The sequence below is a fragment of the Thrips palmi genome, unplaced genomic scaffold (assembly GCF_012932325.1).
Source record: "Thrips palmi isolate BJ-2018 unplaced genomic scaffold, TpBJ-2018v1 HiC_scaffold_18, whole genome shotgun sequence".
Classification (NCBI taxonomy): Eukaryota; Metazoa; Arthropoda; class Insecta; order Thysanoptera; family Thripidae; genus Thrips; species Thrips palmi.
Window position 1 is genome coordinate 992,242 of NW_023144627.1, and position 12,856 is coordinate 1,005,097.

General features: G+C 46.6%; 1 protein-coding gene across 1 annotated transcript; it reads left to right on the forward strand.

Annotated features, from left to right (window-relative positions):
• The first annotated feature begins 6 nt into the window (after window positions 1–6).
• LOC117644848 lies at window positions 7–12,642 on the forward strand. The gene is made up of 9 exons (XM_034384493.1): window positions 7–165; window positions 300–406; window positions 6,185–6,365; window positions 8,133–8,246; window positions 9,034–9,240; window positions 9,758–9,901; window positions 10,850–11,065; window positions 11,607–11,969; window positions 12,211–12,642. The coding sequence occupies exons 1-8, from the start codon at window positions 34–36 to the stop codon at window positions 11,922–11,924; spliced, it is 1,419 nt and encodes a 472-aa protein (XP_034240384.1). The 5' UTR covers window positions 7–33; the 3' UTR covers window positions 11,925–11,969; window positions 12,211–12,642.
• Window positions 12,643–12,856: the final 214 nt, after the last annotated feature.

Genomic DNA, 12,856 nt, shown 5'->3' on the forward strand with positions numbered 1-12,856 from the left:
GTGCACTCACGCAGTTCCGCCGCATTCCCAACGATGGAGTGCGATATCTGCCTGGAAGAGTTCGACTTGGTCGAGAGGCGGCCCAAGACGCTTCCCTGTGGACACTCCGTCTGCCGACATTGTTCACACAGAATGCACAAGCAGGTTTGCCCAGCCTGTCGCAAGGTGAGTCAGACGTTCGTTTGTCTGCGAATAAACTAATTTTTGTCCGATTCACATCCAAGCGAGCGTGACACTCCTGGTATGAGTGTGTGGTTGTGACGAAGCAAAATTGATCCTTCTTTGTTTACTGGCACCAGGAATTTTCGACGCCAGTTCTGTCACTGCCAGACAACTACGCCGTTCTCGAGTTAATCGAGAAGAAACAGCGCTTGTCTCCCGGTGGAAGTTCCATCCCACTTTCCAAGTGAGTACACACTAAATGTCATGGGACCTTTTTGGTCCCATGAATGATGCAATTTTAAGCACATCCGGTTGTGATGCAATTTTGTGTCCGCCGCCGGGCGGGGCAAATTGTCTAGTGAAAGTACAATTTGCAGCAGGCGTAGGATAAAATGTGTCTCCAGACGGCAACGAAATTGTATCAGCGTCGGATGTGCTTAAAATTGCATAAATCGTGGAACAAAAAAAGTCCCGACATTTGGTGTGTAGATCCAGTCAGTGATTCTACCATGACTCCTGTGATTCTGCGACAACTTCACGCGCGGTTCAAGGAGTCCCCGACAGGAGAAAGGGGGGGGAGGCTACACACAGGGGAATGTGTTGCTGGTTGCCTACTATCAGACCCCCCCTCCCTTTTTCCTTCCTTTAACCACGCCTGCTGTGGTCAAAACTTCGAAGCGTCGGACACAACTGGTCGACACTTGCAAGCTCAGGGCAAACTGGTCTGCGCCGAGGGGCAAACAACTTCGTCGAAATTTGTACACCGTTTTTTCAAATTCACGTTATTTCATTGTTATTGAGCTAATTTATTTAATACGTGCAACGCCTTCCCATGACCCCCTCCGATTTTGACCAAAAATTTTTTCTGAGATGCCCTTATGGTAAGAAAAAACATCCTAAAATATTAGGTCGCTAAAAAATTTATTGGCCGAGAAAACCAATGTTTTCTAAATTTGCCACTTTTTTTACTTAATTTGGGAGTTTCTTTACTACTCTGAGGTTTTTTGGCGCTAAGCGGCTGAAAATTGATATCCTTATGTAAAATTGCCCAAGGAACAAGAATATGGTCACAGATTTGACCTACGACCGATATGTTGCGACATATGTACTCAAAACGACCAAATTTTACTGAAAATACCCAAATTTTGGGGAAACGGTCAAAAATATTTTTTATCCACGATCCGTTGACGCCATCTAGTAGAAAAAGAGCTAATAAAGCCAATGAGCACACGCCCATGTTTGTAGCTCAAACCGTTTAGAAGCTGTAAGGCGTCAAAGTTGGAGGTTTTTTGAGGGGGCCTGAAAACCGGCCCTTTTGACCTCTGCGCTCAATGTCCGGCACCCGAGCCGTACCAGCCATGATCCTTGCTTTCGAGGTGAGGTCTGCGTGCGCAATGGGAGTCAAGAAGAGGGTGAAGCGGCACAGCGTTTCTGAACAGGGTCCTCTTTAGAGCGCCTGAACAGCCGAGGGTTGGTAAGCTCACCAAACGGCGCTTGGAAAGCACTCGCCGCACCGTGGGCTCGCTCAAGGCCACGAACAATGCCATTCGGTGTAAGTCTAAAACTGTCGCCCTCGACAAGCTTCGGATTCTGTTGCCTGCCCCTTCCTTCTCTCTCTTTCCCACATGGTCCAAAGCCGTGGCCCACGACCCCTCAACCTGCCCCCAATACCGGATATATTGTGTGTTGATTCAGATGAATTTCAAGCGCTGCGCTGCCTGGCGGCGGCGGGGGAAGCCGTGCCGCGTGACTCTCTTCAGAGGATACCAGCTCCTTTCGGCAAGTCCAGAATGCAAGTTCGGACAACTCTTACGGTTAATCTACCGTACACAGACGAATCTGCGTGAAGCACGGGTGTACATTATTATTTCCGATAAATTTATAGTACAACGCCTTACGTCTAGACTTGATTAGTAGACAATCTGTCAAAATTTTCATACCAAAATTATGAAAACAGGTTTCAGGATGACAAGGCTGAAAACTTCACTACAAAGCTAACTGTCTACTAAGTACACACTTACAAATGCGTGCTTGCAAGTACACACTTACAAACGCATGCTTGGCTAAGTACACACTTACAAATGCATGCTTGCAAGTACACACTTACAAACGCATGCTTGACGCATTGAGTTATGCGGCGTTAAGCATGCGTTTGTAAGTGTGTACTTGCAAGCACGCATTTGTAAGTGTGTACTTAGCCAAGCATGCGTTTGTAAGTGTGTACTTGCAAGCACGCATTTGTAAGTGTGTACTAAGTAGACAGTTAGGTTTGCAGTGTTTATCAGAATTTTCAGACCTTCTGCTTAAAATTCAGACTAACCGGTGTGATCTCAAATTTCAGAGTTCCTAGTCTGAAAATTCAAAGCATTTTTCTGAATTACCGATTCAGACTGCACAGTCTGAACAAATTGTACTGAAATTTCAGAAATTTTTTTACAGTGAGCTTTTTGTCGGAAGCTGTCGCCCTTCGGGAAGCTTAGGAAGTTCTTCGGAATCTGTCGGCGTTTCCCCCGGCGGTTTTCTCACTTTCCCAACCCTGAGGGGTCGAGGGCGAGGGGTTTGAAAAGTTGGGAAAGGTTGGAAACCAGGAAGGGGCAGCCGACGACTTGCGATTCTCTTCCGAACCTTCCTGAGGGCGACAGCTTGAGACCATAACCGAACAAAAGCTTGAAAATCGTCTGAAACAACACACAATTCATTTAGTGTTTGGGAGGTTTAGGGGTCGAGGGCGGTAGTTGGGCAATGTGGGAAAGGAAGAAGAAGAAGAGAGAGGAGGGGGGTGGAGATTGCGGCCGACACAGAATCCAAAGCTGTTCGAAGGCGTTAGCTCGCTGTCTGAAGGTTCAAACAGGTTCCCGTTTTCGTTTTCCCTGAATTTGGCCTTCTTGAAAGGGTGAAACTTTCTATTTTCTCTGACCTTTTTCTCAAGTTTTATTCGCAAGGTTCAATAAATAGGTATAAATAGGTATTAATAGGTATTAATGATTTCCGGAGCGAAACGCATGAGCTAAGCAAGCACCCCTACTACGCATTACTTACACTTCATGCCAGCTTTTAAAATTTTCCCTATCCTGGTTGCGATTTTCCCTAACCTTATTACGGTTTTCCCTGAGTTCTAATGCCCCTTTAAATTTCCCTTACACTGTTAAAATTTTTTGCTGAAAATTCAGACTTTTTTGACTGAAGTAAATATGCAGAACATCCTACTGAAAATTCAGACTAAATCCTGGCCTGAAATTTTCAGACTTACACAAGTCTTAACCTTTCAGGCAGGTCGTTGTCTGAAAAATTCAGACAAAATTGTCTCAATTACTAGATTTTTTTGTCTGAAAGTGGCAGCAGGAAATTTTCCCGTAACTCGGTGAAATGATAATGTTTGCATCCGAACCTCAAAGGAGGGACGTTCTCCAAGGAACCGTCTAGGTAAAAAGTGGAGTGTAGGGAAATGTCCCCGGCGATGTGGGACTCTTCCCTGCACTCATCTGGAGCTGGCCTGACGCACCCTAGGAAACGACGGCACGGAGCCAACCGCGAGAGGTGACTTCAAATGTCAATTGTTAAACTCGCGCGTTTGCTACAGATATAAATTTGGTATGAGAGCATGTGTTTCGTCATAGCCAATAGAGTAATAGCTATTTCGGGTTGGAAATATTAAAAATTTAACAGAAAAAGGCGTTTTTAACAACAGCAGGCTCTTTACCGACACTAGCGCCACCTAGCGGAGAGAAAAATGCTTTCGTTTTGTCTGAAGTCCCCGAAACGGAGTCGGATTAAATTGAATGTAAGACTGATTGTGAGTTAACCCAATGTTAGGTTCCAATTTTCTCTTATGTTTGAACATATTTCAGAAAGTAGTCTGAATCCGAAATTCAGACTCTTGAGGTCTGGGAAGTCTGACGCAAGTTCATATGAATTTTGAGAATGAGTACAAATATTAAGACACTTCGAGTCTGAACCAAGCTTTCAGACAAAGCGTTTAAGAACTAAGACAAAAACTCTGATTTTTCAGAATTAAGTCTGATTTACAGATTCAGACCGCTAAGTCTGACAAAATTGGTCTGAATTTTCAGAATTTTTTTAACAGTGTACTTCATTATGACTCCCCTTAATTCTCTGACCAGTGTGAACGTGTGAACCTTGCGTTGTCCTCGAGCTGTCGACCGCACTCTCAGACTGTTATTGACTTGTCTCTAGTTAAAGAGCATTTTACCCTGAGAATGAAAGAGTCATGATCATGACTCCCAAATTTGGGTCATAATACTATGGAGCTAAATCGCCCTCAACCCCTCAGGGTTGGGAAAGTGAGAAAACCGCCGGGGGAAACGCCGACAGATTCCGAAGAACTTCCTAAGCTTCCCAAAGGGCGACAGCTTCCGACAAAAAGCTTGAAATTCATCTGAATCAACACACAATATATCCGGTATTGGGGGCAGGTTGAGGGGTCGTGGGCCACGGCTTTGGACCATGTGGGAAAGAGAGAGAAGGAAGGGGCAGCCAACAGAATCCGAAGCTTGTCGAGGGCGACAGTTTTAGACTTACACCGAATGGCATTGTTCGTGGCCTTGAGCGAGCCCACGGTGCGGCGAGTGCTTTCCAAGCGCCGTTTGGTGAGCTTACCAACCCTCGGCTGTTCAGGCGCTCTAAAGAGGACCCTGTTCAGAAACGCTGTGCCGCTTCACCCTCTTCTTGACTCCCATTGCGCACGCAGACCTCACCTCGAAAGCAAGGATCATGGCTGGTACGGCTCGGGTGCCGGACATTGAGCGCAGAGGTCAAAAGGGCCGGTTTTCAGGCCCCCTCAAAAAACCTCCAACTTTGACGCCTTACAGCTTCTAAACGGTTTGAGCTACAAACATGGGCGTGTGCTCATTGGCTTTATTAGCTCTTTTTCTACTAGATGGCGTCAACGGATCGTGGATAAAAAATATTTTTGACCGTTTCCCCAAAATTTGGGTATTTTCATTAAAATTTGGTCGTTTTGGGTACGTATGTCGCAAGATATCGGTCGTAGGTCAAATCTGTGACCATATTCTTGTTCCTTGGGCAATTTTACATAAGGATATCAATTTTCAGCCCCTTAGCGCCAAAAACCTCAGAGTAGTAAAGAAACTCCCAAATTAAGTAAAAAAAGTGGCAAATTTAGAAAACATTGGTTTTCTCGGCCAATAAATTTTTTAGCGACCTAATATTTTAGGATGTTTTTTCTTACCATAAGGGCATCTCAGAAAAAAAATTTGGTCAAAATCGGAGGGGGTCATGGGAAGGCGTTGCACGTATTAAATAAATTAGCTCATTCCAACGTTATTTCAAGGGTATTTCAACGTTATTTCGCGTTATTTCGTGTTGTTTCACCGTTATTTCACGCCTATTTTGGCGTTATTTCACCGTTATTTCTCGTTATTTCACGGAAAATGTACACCTAAATTCAAGTTGTTTGCCCCTCGGTCTGCGCCCATCACTGGTAGCCAACGAATGTGAGGTCACGTTCGCCAGCTGAGTGCGTGTCACACCCGAAGTAATATGGCAAAGCGCTGCGGTGTGTCACATTCGTTCGACTGTCACGCTCACGCTCAAGCTAACATCGCCGTTTTCACTTGTAAACGAACGTGACGTCACATTCGTTGACTGCCAGTAATACAAGTGTCGACACTGCAAATTGGATGAAAAGACTTTGCGCCAAAATATGGCGAGACATTAAAGCCTTGCCATGTTTTGGTCAGACCTGAAAGTCTCGCCAACATCTGGTCAGACACAAAAGTCTCGCCACAAAACGGTCAGACACAGAAGTCTAGCGAGACTTTTGTGTCTGACCGCCACCCAAAGGCCGTTATGGGCCGGACAGTTACGCGCCATTTTGTGGTGAGAATTTTGTGTCTGACCGTTTTGTGGCGAGACTTTTTTGTCTGACCAAAACTTCTCGCCTCTGGAGTGGTGAGAAGTATGACCTTTGGATTTGTAGTGGACTTGTCCAACACTTGAGTTTGCAGTGTATGTGTACCGTCCTCTCTCGGCCCGTTCGCAGGATGCGCTGCCGGGACTGCAGCACGGTCGCCTCTGCGAAGTGCGTGGACCGAGGCCACGTCCTCCTCTCCCCCGGCAAGAAACGCCCCAAGACGATCGTGCGCAGCGGCCTGCCGAGCGGCGTGCAGACCACTGCCGAGCAGGCCGAGAGGGTGGTGGAGATGCTGCAGGGCGCCGCTCAGGTACCGTCTTCATCGCCAAAGAGTCGACGGGTCTAGGACAATTCGTCCCCGAAAATTGGTCCCCGAACTATTGGTACCCCCCATTTCGTCCCCGGGACAATAAGTACCCCACACTGTTCGTCCCCAAATATGACTGGTCCCTAGACAATTTGCCCCTAAATAATGTTTTTCAGAATTTCATTTGTTTACTTCAAAACTGTAAGAAAGAACAGGTGCAGCCAAAGATTTTTATACATATATTCTCCGTCACGTTGTGGCCGACGGCGCGCAGGTAGCACAGGATGTCGTCTGCCTCGTGGTAAGTGTCGTAGCGATCTACAACACTTACCTAAAGACTGGTAGCCAACGAACGTGATAACGGCGATGTTAGTTTGAGCGTGACAAACGGCGAAAATTTACAGACAAAGGAATGTGACATACGGCACCGCCGGGCACCGCTTTCTCACATTACTCCGGGTGTGACACTCAATCAGCTGGAGAACTGTGACATTAATACATGGTACCCATGGACGCATGTCGCATCACATCCAAACGATTGTGACACCCACGTACTGTAACATTCGTTGTAATGTGACATGCTCAATTTGTCATGTTCCTTTGAATGTGACACGCCATGATTGCCGGATTATGGGGTGTCACGTTCGATTGAATGTGAACATTCGGGCATGTCACATTGGAACGAATGTGACAGTTCACGTGTGTGACATTCGTTTGGATGTGACACGACATAAATCAAGAGGTACCATGTGTCACATTCGTTTCAATGTCTTAGTCCGGCATGACCATGTGTCACATTCGTTTCAATGTCTTAGTCCGGCATGGGGAACGTACCGGCTGGGACCATTCTAAAAACGGGGACACGTTTGGGGACCAATTTGAAAGGGGGACCAATTTTACCGGGGGCGAATCGGTTGCGGACCCAAAAGTCCTTGGGACGAATTTTCGGGGACGAATTGTCCGGATCCCGAGTCGACGGGTCGGGACCGGACTTCGACTTTTTGCCGAAACGAAAACCGAACAGCAAATGGTGGTGGACAAAAGCTCCGGTAGTGCTCCGAGCTCGGGAGGGGGGCCATAAAACCATTGTGGCCCGAGCTCACCCCCTCTGCGTAAGCGGGGATCGTCGCACGAAGTCGACTCTTTGCCGGTCGACTCTTTGCCGATGAAGACTGTACTGGTGTGAGAACATACTTTGCAAAAATTTGTTGTCATTTATGACAAAACTGCAGATGACTATTTCATCCCAGATGGGTGACCTTTTTTTTAAAGTAAAAGCTCCTATACCTAGTGCATGGGCGTGACAACTTCTTGTCATTAATTGTTAATGTGTCATTCTTATGAGGAAGATTAGCCTGGACTTTGTCATCAAGGGATTGCCAAAATTTTCAGCGTACCTCCACGCTAAAAGCGGTACCTGGTTTTCTCAGGAAGCCTATGGCAAATCCATAGGCGATTTCCAGGGGTCCTGTGAAAACCAGGAACCGTTTTTACCGAGTCGAATTCGAATGGAATCAGGGCACAGTGTATTGTAATTATTTCGAAGAAAAGTACACACCTATCTGCAGTTCTGAGTTCAACTCTTTTCAAAATCGAAACAAAAAAAAAGTTATGTTTCCAAACTAAAACTGCCAGAAGAACAAAAAAAATGCTCATTTCACCTTTTGAGTTAATCGAATGGTATGTGCTCTTACTCAGTTCGGTTCGGAGAAATTTTTCATCACGCCACTCGAGATTGATAAAAGCGGATTCATTCATCTTTTTGCGCAGGCCGTGGAGAGCCAGCTGGTGGAGTGGAGGGCCAGCCTGAAGCAGGTGCAGGAGTCCGAGAGGGCCCTGCGGCACGCAGTGGAGCACGGAACCCTGGAGGAAATCGATGAACTGGTAATTCAAAGCGTACACTGCAAACCTAACTGTCTACTAAGTACACACTTACAAATGCGTGCTTGCAAGTACACACTTACAAACGCATGCTTGACGCCGTATAACTCCATGCGTCAAGCATGCGTTTGTAAGTGTGTACTTGCAAGCATGCATTTGTAAGTGTGTACTTAGTAGACAGTTAGGTTTGTAGTGTAACGTTACACCTTCCTTCATGCGTTCGCCCTACATGTTTATGTACACACAAAATTCCTTCACGGGAAAAACAACGTCCGGGTTTCCCAGGCTCACCTTGGAAAAAAAAAACGCATTTTTCCAGGGTGCGCCTAGGAAACCCGGACGTCGTCTTTTTGCCGTGTTTGATCAATTCATGTATGCACAAATACGTGCATACGTGCCTTTCGAACTATTTTGTGCACGCACATATGGCTTTGGCACTAATTTTTGCGTTATTTCCCTACAATTTGTGCGGTTCCATGTAAAAATTTGGGCAAAACAGGTCGCAAATTGAAAATTGTATGAGAGCACGTGCAAAACTGTTCAAATACAATTTGGTGTGATCTTTCATCGACGTTAATTGTCCGAAATTGCTGTCATATTTCATCCAGGAAGCGGAAGAAGGGAGTAATGAGACTCATCTCCAAATTGAGTTTTTGTCATATCATTGTGCCTCGGGATGGTTTGCATCATCACACCAAATTATTTGGTGCCACATGTTTTCAGAATGCACACAGCCCCCGATTTTATTGCGCCCTAATCAGACCGACACGGGACGCCTTTGTTTTTCCAGTGTGCTAACCTCGACCTGGAGCAGCTTGACCGACTGAAGGAGGCGGCCGGCCTGGTGGAGGCCAGTTGCGGGCTGCAGGCACAGCTGCAGGACAAGCTCGGCGACAAGTGGAAGGAGCTGAAGAAGGGAGACCCCGTGGAGCTGCTCAACGCACTGGTGCTGGACATTCATCAGCAAGGCAGCAACGAAAACTCTGAAAACAGAAAGGTGAGATTTTTTACCCTTAACGCGGTGATCACTGCAAAGCTAGTGGTAAGTTTGCTTGTCACAATTTTGGCAAGCCGTTTTGAATGCCAAAATTTGGCAAAGCTTTGGTCGGCAATCTTCAGAAGGTTGCCAAATTTTGGCAAGAGAGTATTTCTGGGCCAAGCTGGCCAAATTTTGGCATTCGAAACGGCTTGCCAAATTTGTGGCAAGTAAACTTACCACCGGCTTTGCAGTGGATAACTGGCAACAGCATGAAGATGCACTCCACTTCGACTCCGAAACCAGTGTTGCTTTTCGAAATTACCTCCGTTGTTTCTCCAATCTCTGACAAATGATGAATGAAACTTGGTGTGATTTACACGGATACGAGAAAGGAAGTCTCGACCGGGCATGACCTGGGATAAAAAGATCTTTTCCTGTGAAACGGCGAGACACAGTAAGATAAATTGAAAAGGATTTAGTACGGAGAAAGTAGACTCAAGAATTCCGCGCTATGTCAAGGAACGTGTGCTTACAGGAGCCAGTCCCGCGGAAAGCGAAGCCATCGGTACCGGCCGTTGGAGGGCGTATTCAAGAGCTCGACTTGCACAACCTCAGCCAGACTGCTCCCAGCAAACGCACGGAGAAGATAAACGTGTTGGCACGTTTGCGGCAGCGAGGGGTGAGTACTCGAAAGCCCCCCGAATCCACGTGGGAAAAAATTGTGGCTTGGTCTTACTGCAAAGCCAGTGGTAAGTTTGCTCACCACAAATTTGGCAAGCCGTTTTGAATGCCAAAATTTGGCAAGCTTTGGTTGGAAATTTTCTTAAGCTTGTCAAATTTTGGCAAGCTGGGTGGTATGTCCAGGGCAAGCTTGCCAACTTTTGGCAAGCTAAGTGGTATTTCCAGGTCAAGCTTGCCAATTTTTGGCATTCAAACCGGCTTGCCAAATCTGTGGCAGCAAACTTACCACTAGCTTTGCAGTGCTAGCTAGCCCGGGCGTTATCAATGTACGCACGTCAAATTTGGCTATTCGAAGTGTGAGACTGTCTCAGACTTGGAAGCAGTGTTGCAATAGCGTTTGCATTCTCAGTAAAATTGCACTGAGAACACCTTACAAACTATTTCAGGCCCTACAAAGAAAAGCAGCGTGTTGTAGCAAAGTATTTTGAGAATACATAAGCTTTCAAAGAAAATACTTCGAAATTTCCGAAATATTTCTTCGTAAAACAAAGTAAATTGGTTTGTATAGGGTAAGGTTCCCAAACATGTATCACTGTTTAGACATGACCTGTATTTCGGCTCAAACAAGCGATGACATATTTTCTTCTATACACTTCAAGATTACCACAAAGACAACCTCCTCCCAAGAACTGATCATTTAATAACAAATACTTTGAACTTTACAGAGCTTTGAAATTTAACTGAATTTAGTGATCCGTGTTTGGGTCTGACCCAAACATGGATCACCCCCCTCGCATTTTGACAGGGGCGTTCCGATAACTTCCCAGTCATCTAAATTTTCAAAGAGTGCACTCTGAAGGTGCCACGAAAAAAATTGCGACATTTCTGATGAATGGATTCTTTGTAATAACGGTTTGAATTTTGAGGCAGTTCCGGTGATGTGCAGGTTCGGCGGCTGATCAAGGTGCGGTGTGACCGCGACCCCGCCTGGATCCTGGTCGTGTTGCGGAGCGCCGCCCCGACGCTGGAGGAGCTGTACATGAAGAGCCCCTGCGCCGAGCACGTCCGGGAGGCGCACGCCATGGCCGGGCTGCGGCGCCTGGAGCTGGAGTGCGACGGCTACCTGGACGCACGGCCCCCCGTCCTCCCGGACCTGCCGCAGGTACACCCTCAGACCTTCATGGACTTTTTAGGGAACCCCTATTGTTTTCGGTCTGGCGCTTCTGCGGCGCTTAAGTATTTCAACCATTAAAATAAAAATTCCAACTTTGTTCGAAAATTCATCGTGGAAATTGCAGGGATCCTTAACTTACCTCATAAGGGCATCATAACGTTATGATAAGAGTTAAAGTTCTTACCCTTAACTTCTAACATCTTTTCAAAAGGGTAAGTTATTCTTTTAATGCTCGACTTTGTATGGATATACTTTTGCAAGTACTTTCATAAGTCCGTACCCTTAACCTTAAGCGAACATTGTCTTGTCTAATGTCACGTTATGACAGCAGTGTTAGTTAAATGTTGAGTCAAATTAAGGATCCTTAGGAAATTGTCCGTAAACTGCTAATACACAAAGTTGCAACTGTCGGAAACGTAATCCGTTGATTCTACCAACAATTAGTCTAAAAAATGTGTCACTTCTGAAAACTGGTTTCGAACTTGGTTTCGAAGTATTCACACGTCTGTCTCTCTTGGGTGTGTCGCAGGCCAGCCTCAAGTGGCTGCGTGCGGTTGGCCTTCCGCGGCCGACCCTGGTGTCGCTGCTGCGCGCCCACAGCGCCTCCCTGGACGACCTCTGGCTGCAGGTGGGCACCCCGGGGGGCGGCAAGTGGCCCTGGGCGTGCAACGACCTCGAGGCCCTCCTGGTGCAGAGCGGCCTGCACTCCTCGCGGATCGTGCTCGTGAGGCTGTACGTGACTCACAGCACGGCGGACTGCCCCGCGCAGGTGGCGGCGGTGCGGGCCGCGCTGGGCTCCACAGTGCAGTGCACCGAGTGCCACAAGGTCAAGTGGGAGCGGTTCTAAGTGCCGGCGACATTGTAAATGGTGGAAGGCTGCACCAACATGTTCACTGCCAATCGAAGTGTGAGACAGTCTCGCACTTGCAGGTGTGGGACATTTCGTCTCACGCTTTCAGGTTTGAGTCACTTTTGTCTCACGCTTGCAAGTGAGAGACACAGCTTGTCCCACACTTGCTGCCTACGCTAGCTCTGTGGTTCGATGCCACGGGCCCCACGCCTGCAAGTGTAGGACAAACCGTGTCTCACACATGTAAGGGTGAGACAGAATGTTCCACACCTACAAGTGTGAGACTGTCTCGCACTTGGCTTGGCAGTGTTATGGTGGAGATATCCTCCATAATACCAACGAAATTCGTCAAAATATCTACAAGGTACAATGAATTCTCGATGGTATATTACAAAGTCAGCTGCATCACCATAATATGGAACATTTTCACCATAATATGGAGAATCTTCTGTACAACATTTAAAAAGGAGGCTGCACTGATAAAGTTACAACGTAACTATAAGCTTGAATCAAGCATGAAGTTACGCTTGAAGACGTCCCACGTGAAGTGAAGCATACAAGATATTCCCCCATGCGTTTAGATATGCGTGTATACACGCCCAATTTCCTTCTGAGAAATACCGTGCTGTCATAAAATACTACTCAGTACTTCACGACACAAATCTGTCCTAATGCTGAGAAATTTGATCGTAATATGTTGAAACTGGTGACAAGTTACCGTCAACGGGGGTAACTTGGGACACTTTTTCACGTTTTTTGAACGCCAGAGGCAAGATTCTCAACCCAGACCATTGGATCCTAACTATGTTAAAGTTTGACCCTTTTCCCATGATTTCATGCTTGTCTGGTTCATTTGCCTCGATTACATCGTTTCCAAGCGGTCCCGAAAGAGTGTCCCAAGTTACCCCATGACCGGGGGTAACTTGGGA

Coding starts and splice junctions, on each gene's coding strand:
- LOC117644848 (XM_034384493.1), top strand. CDS start 34: ATGGAGTGCGATATCTGCCTGGAAGAGTTCGACTTGGTCGAGAGGCGG. Junction 166..299: donor TTTGCCCAGCCTGTCGCAAG/GTGAGTCAGACG, acceptor TACTGGCACCAG/GAATTTTCGACGCCAGTTCT. Junction 9,241..9,757: donor AAAACTCTGAAAACAGAAAG/GTGAGATTTTTT, acceptor GTGTGCTTACAG/GAGCCAGTCCCGCGGAAAGC.